This window comes from Protobothrops mucrosquamatus, unplaced genomic scaffold (assembly GCF_001527695.2).
Source record: "Protobothrops mucrosquamatus isolate PMUCROS unplaced genomic scaffold, P.Mucros_1.0 scaffold13308, whole genome shotgun sequence".
Lineage (NCBI taxonomy): Eukaryota > Metazoa > Chordata > Lepidosauria > Squamata > Viperidae > Protobothrops > Protobothrops mucrosquamatus.
The window spans coordinates 8,964-15,694 of NW_015399082.1; the positions used below are offsets into that span (position 1 = coordinate 8,964).

The 6,731-nt window shown below is 42.5% G+C and overlaps 1 protein-coding gene across 1 annotated transcript; it reads left to right on the forward strand.

Moving 5' to 3' along the window:
• Window positions 1-1,727: 1,727 nt before the first annotated feature.
• On the forward strand, window positions 1,728-5,571 carry LOC107301474 (sushi, nidogen and EGF-like domain-containing protein 1). Its single transcript, XM_015830693.1, has 2 exons — window positions 1,728-2,069; window positions 5,404-5,571. The coding sequence occupies exons 1-2, from the start codon at window positions 1,743-1,745 to the stop codon at window positions 5,554-5,556; spliced, it is 480 nt and encodes a 159-aa protein (XP_015686179.1). The 5' UTR covers window positions 1,728-1,742; the 3' UTR covers window positions 5,557-5,571.
• The last annotated feature ends 1,160 nt before the right edge of the window (window positions 5,572-6,731 follow it).

A 6,731-nucleotide genomic window follows, 5' to 3' on the forward strand; every position in this document is an offset into this window, starting at 1 on the left:
ATAGATAGATAGATAGATAGATAGATAGATAGATAGATAGATAGATAGATAGATAGATAGATAGATAGATTCAATACTACACAATACTACAAAATCTTCGAACTCCGGGATAAATATAAACCAGCTGTTTATTGTTTAAAAATTTAAAACAATAAAAGCAACTGTTTACAATGTTAAAACAAACTTAGCTTTCGTTGATCCACTGCCAGCGTCTTCAGAGTAAAGCATTGGGGGTGGAGAAAGATCTCTTATAAACCTTGCTAACCTAGTTTCTTACACATTGACCGCGTGATAGGGCCATTCATCCTGACTGACCATAATTGCCTTAAATGTCCCGCCTCCCCTTGTTTGCACTCCAGTTCCACAACTTCTCTCTCTCCCCTCCTTGTCCTTCCTCTCCTTCCTGGAGTTGTTACTGTTGGTATACATACTAGCCACTCCCCCACACTCACTTTGGGCCATGGATCCGAGTCCAGTATCCCAAGTGCCCTCATATATATATATATATATATATATATATATATATATATATATATATATATATATATACACACACACACACACACACACACATATTACACACATAAATATAGATATAGATATATATGTATATATTATAAAAACAAATAAACGCGAACACCAGGAACATTTTTTAAACTAAAAACGTTTAATCTAATGCCAAGCTTTCGTCGGTCAACTACCGACATCATCAGGGCTTAAAACAGGTCGATGGGAGTCTCCTTTATAGTATTGGCCAGTTTTTGTGCACAGCTCCTGGACCTCGTCATCGGTCCACTCAATGGTCCTAATTGGTTAAACTGTGTATTGGCTGTTTTCTTGATGTTATTTGGGGCTGCTGCTCCGTTACTTACTTCCCTTCCTCCACTCTCCCCCTTTGTGCATATGCTGTTATCTATCCCCCCTGCCGCAGGCTCCTAAAGCTATATATATATGTATGTATGGGGTTTTTTTTCAAAATTTGGATTGCTAACAAAGAATTAAGGGAGAATGGATAGCTATTTCGAACTTTTTTTTTAGCTCTCATCAGCCAAACATACCCTTCTGAGATTCGAACCTGGGCTGCCTGCATGTTAAGCAGCTGTGTTAACCTCTAGGCCACAGGCTCTTTCCCACTTTGTCAGCTGTGTCAGGGAGGGAAGAGACAGGGGAGGATAGTTACCTTGAGTGCTTTTTGATGCACCCTGTCAACCCAAATATGGGAGAAAGAAATCTTTTGCCTGTATCAGCTCAAACTAGAGCCATCCACAGGCAGCAGTCGCACCTTGCCTCTAGCACGGCAGGAGCAGCTGGGTCCGATGACGCGTAGCAGAAGCCGGATGCAAGCAATCGACACACACACTTTATAAGGGTTTCTCCCAGACTGCTGTTTTAACGCCCTGATGTTGTCAGACGGGTTCTGACGAAAGCTCGGCTCAGTAAATTTTTAAACTTTTATACTTTACTTTTCTTGGTGCTCGGTTTTATTCGTTTACTATGATTCCCAAGAGTCGGATTTTTAGCGTAATTAATTCTCATATATATATATATATATATATATATATATATATATATATATATATATATATATATATATATATATATATATATATATATATATATATATATATATTGTGTGTGTGTGTGTGTGCAAGAGCATCTTATATTAACCCAGATTGCTTTGTTTATATCTTAATCTCTTTTAAGATTCTAGAAAATTGCCTAATTTCATAATAATATTGAGTATGTCAAATGAACACAGCATACCACCTTGCTTTATATTTCTCCAGGTCAACAACAATGGGGTTATCTCTTTTGGAAAGTATGTCTCAGAATACACTCCTAATGCTTTCCCTCTGGATAATGGAGTACCCTTTGTTGCTCCCTTTTGGGCTGATGTTGACAATAGAGTCAGTGGGACGATCTCCTGGAGACAGACCAAAGACTCGGTGCTGCTTAGTCGGTTTGCTGCAGACCTCAGTCGGTATCACCCTGATGTTTCCTTCACACCTGTCTGGATGTTTATCGCTACCTGGGACAAAGTAGGCTACTATGGATCTGTTTCAAATAAGGTAGGTCTCACACAGTAATGGTAATCTAGAGCATTTCTCCTCCTCCAGTGGCTGCTGCTTATTGGCTGAGAGTAAATGTAGTGTAGAGGTAAAAGTGCTGAACTACAGCCCCCACCCCATCACAGAAACTCACTGTGTGGCTTTGGGTCAGTCTTTCTTTCTCAGTCCAAGAGCCATGGAGATGGAGGTGAAAGTGTTGGACAAGGAGCACCAAGATCCAAATTTAAAGCCATCTTCAGCCATAGAGACCCCCCCCCCAGATGACTTTAAGACTGTCCTTCTCTCTCAATACTGTCAGACCTGCACCAGCCCAATCCCTTAGGAAAGAAAGACCCTCGACTCCACTTGATACAAGTGATAGGTTCTTTTACTAAAAGATGTTGGCTGCAGTAAAGTCAGGCTAGAACTAAATTTCCCACGCTAAAAAGGATACAAAATGTTTCCCCTCATGCCAGCCCTCCCCCCTCCCCATGACCAGTTCATCTTCAGCTAGGTCCTAGGTGTTCTGAGAAAGATGTTTGTGGATATTCCACATTCCTTCCCAGGATATATGACCTTGAGTGCCGGCACAAACTGATTCAGAACCTCTCTGTTCTTCCTCAAGCTGTCATCTCCCCCCCCTCCCTATTTAATAATAATAATAATAATAATAGTAAAGTTGGAAGGGACCTTGAAGGTCATCTCGTCCAACCCCCTGCTCAGGCAGGAAACCCTATACCATTTCGGACAAATTTCACAGCACATACCAATACAGGTTTATTGCCCATTTTTTCTCCCGCCCATGCCCCCCTCACCAGCAAGGCACCAAGCCAAAAATGGCAAACCTGACACTTACCTTACAGACACTGAATTTCTGTAAGGAAAAATGCAGGATACAAATTTAAGGCGAGGAGGATATAATTCTAATGGAAAAAAAAACCCTAACAAAATATGCACCTGGCTGGAAGAACGTCCAGTTCACAGGCATGTAGATTTTTCTACTAAGAAACATGTATGGGATTTGGGGAATGTGATGAGAATGAAAGAAAAATGGGCAGAGTGAACACCTTTGTTTCTCTTATACATACTCATAAGTTGAGTCCTTTATCCCTTCCATTCTTTCTTATTCTATTACTTTATTTTATTTTATTTTATTCAATTTTAAAACTATTAAAGGGAAGAGATTCTCTGAGAGATGCCCAACTCTAGGGCACGGTGCTCATCTCCATGTCTTAGCCGAGGGAGCCAGCGTTGTCTGAAGACACTTCCGTAGTCATGTGGCCAGCATGGCTATAGATGCCAGAGGTGCACAGAGCACTGTTACCTTCCCACCAAAGTGGTACCTATTTATCTACTCGCATTTGCCTGTGTTCCAACTGTTAGGTGGGTAGGAGCCGGAGCAAGGAACAGGAGCTCACCCAGTTGCAAGGCACTTGGGTCTCGAACCCAGGCTGTCAGTTTTTTCAGCTGACAATCTCAGCGTGTTTAACTGCTGAGCCATTTATTTATTTATTTATTTATTTATTTATTTATTTATTTATTTAATTTAATTTATATGCCGCCCTTCTCCCGACGGGACTCAGGGCGGCGCACAACATATTTAAAACAAAACATAAATACATTTCCCCCCCCCCCGATAAAACCGAATTAAATCAAATTTTAAAGCCATCACAGTCCCCCCCTCCCTTAAAACTATTATTCTACTTTTAATTCAATGGACATTCTGAAGACTGCTGGTAGCAAAGAAGGCAGCTATACAGTGTCAACAAAAACTTTCTCAGGTCACTGAATGTGCAGCAATGGTTTAAATGGTCCTAATACTTGAGAAGTGGGTTGACGTTGTGGGGAAGACCATATTTTTTATCAGGGAAGGAAAGAAAACACTAAACTGATCATCTATATCAGCGAACCCCAACCTTTCCGGCTTAGCAGCCCATCAGGGAGGGGGGGAGAGATGGTTCTGTGTGAGTGGTAGGCACATGCACAAGTATGCACAACTCAATTTGTGTGAACGGTGGGTTCGAGCAGTTTCAAACCAGCTAAGGCAGTGTTTCTCAACCTTGACAATTTTAAGGCATGTGGACTTCAACTCCCAGAATTCCACAGCCAGCAATGCTGGCTGTGGAATTCTGGGAGTTGAAGTCCACATGCCTTAAAATTGTCAAGGTTGAGAAACACTGAGCTAAGGCCTGGTAGTGGGCCACAGCCTGGGGATTGTGGACTCCTGATCTATATAATCCTCAACCTAAAATGTTCAATGTTGCCACTAGATGGCATCTCTATCATCCTGCAAAAAAAGTTATAGCCAATTTTGCTGATCTAGAAAGTCAAGCAGAGGTAACTCTCTACTTAACAGCCACAATTGAAACCAGACTTTCTATCGTAAGTTGATACAGCCGTAAAGTGAGTCATCACTTAACCAGATCCAATTTACTACCATTTTTTATCACAGTCATTAAGTGAATTACATGGTTGCTAAGTGAATCCAGCTTCCCAGATTGACTTTGTCGGAAGCCAGCTGGGAAGGTTGCAAATTGCGATCACATGACCACAAGATGCTGCAACCATCTTAAATACAGTTGCCAAGTCCCAAATTGTGATTGCACGACCACAGGGGCTGTGCGATGGTCCCAAGTTCAAGGACAGGTTGTAAGTCACTTTCTCTGAGGCCACCATAACTTCAAACCAGGGGTCTTCAAATTTGGCTCTTTTATGACTTGTGGACTTCAACTCCCAGAATGACTCAGCCAGGCATGCTGGCTGAGGAATTCTGGGAGTTGAAGTCCGCAGGTCATAAAAGGGCCAAGTTTGAAGACTCCTGCTTCAAGCTATCATTAAACAGTGGTAAATCAAGAATTATCTGTAGAATTAGCTCTGCTTAGTACATGGATGTGACTGGACGTTGGACAGTATATAGCAAACAAAAGGAATGGCATAACCTTTTTTTAGGGGATCAAGAAACCCCAGGGATATGTTCAGGTAAGTCCCTAGGACAGTGGTGGTAAACTTATGGCACGGGTGCCAAAGGCGGCACTCAGAGCCTTCTCTATGGGCACGCGCAGAATTGGAATTGATTGATTGAACTTTTTAATCCCACCCAGTCTGCCATTACCACCGCAGCCACGCCCACCCAATGGGCCACACCCAGCCAATAGGCCACACCCAGCCAATGGGCCACACCCACCCGGCACCCAACGATGCATAAGTGGGTTTTGGGTTGCAGTTTGGGCACTTGGTCTCTAAAAGGTTTGCCATCACTGTCCTAGGACTTGAATTCGACTCCAAGATGGCTTTACTTTAGAAACAAAAGCAAGGATAGTCATGCCTTAAAATATCATTTCTTTTTTTATTGCAGGTCAATACTTTTCAAGCTATCCTGGCCACCGATGGAGAAATATCTTTCATCATGCTGAACTTTGCTGACATACAGTGGACCACTGGATTTGGAAACGATGGAGATATCTATACAGGGCTTGGAGGAACCCCCGCTCAGGTAGACTTGGGATAGTTTGAAGGTGCAGCAAGAAAGGCAGGTTTATGTCTGCCCAGGGAATGCAACCTCACTTAATCAAAGTGGACCGATACAAAACAGTGACCCTTATCTTTCTCAGTTCCTACTTTTATGCTGATGCTTTTGTTTTTCTTATGAGCTTCAGAAAACTTCAAAAAATACCAACCTCCATTGGAGAGCAAATGTCCTCTTCATTGCTAAGCAACACCATCCTCAACAACAGTGGCCAAAAAAGAGTAGAGATAGTCCTCAAGTTACAACAGTTCATTTAGTGACAGTTAGAAGTCACGATGGCACCAAAAAAAGTGACTTAGGATCATTTTTCACACTGATAACCGTTGCAGCATCCTCAGGGTCAGGTGATCAAAATTCAGATGCTTGGCAACGGGTTCATATTTGTAACCATTGCGGTGTCCCGGAGTCATGTGATCCCCTTTGGCGACCCTCTGAGAAGCAAAGTCAATGGGGAAGCCAGATTCACTTAACAACCGTGATTAACAACTACAGTGATTCACTTAATAAATGGGGCAAGAAAGGTCATAAAATGGGGCAAAAATCACTTAACAAATTGAGGACTACCTGTATTAAGAAGGAATGCTATGGCACAGCCAGCAGCGAGGGGGGAGAGGGGATAGTTCTGTCCGAGTGGTGGGCACACAAGCTGGCTGCTCACACAAATGGAGCACAGACGTTCACACGTTCACATGCACAGAACCTGGCTTCCCCATCGACTTTGCTCGTCAGAAGGTCGCAAAAGTGATCGCATGACCCAGGACACTGCAGCCGTCATAAATATGAAGCCGCTGTCAGACATCCGAAAGTAAATCACATGATCGTGGGGACGCTAAAAGGTCATAAGTGTGCAAAATGGTTATAAGTGACTTTTTTCACTGGCGTTGCAACTTTGAATGGTCACTAAATTAACTGCTGTTAAGTCGAGGACTACCTGTACAGGGTCCACAATTGGATACCATCTCTCAGAAGTAGCCTAGCCAAAGCAGGGTGGAGTGGGACAATTCCCTTCTGTGATATTGATTCTATGCTCCTGTTAACACATCGCAAAATAATCCTGCCCTTTTGAGAAGCTACATTATATGGTTGATACCCAGAATTGGAATCCAACAAGAAAATTTGTTAGGGTGTTAATTAGAAAGGATGTCATTCTTTACCTC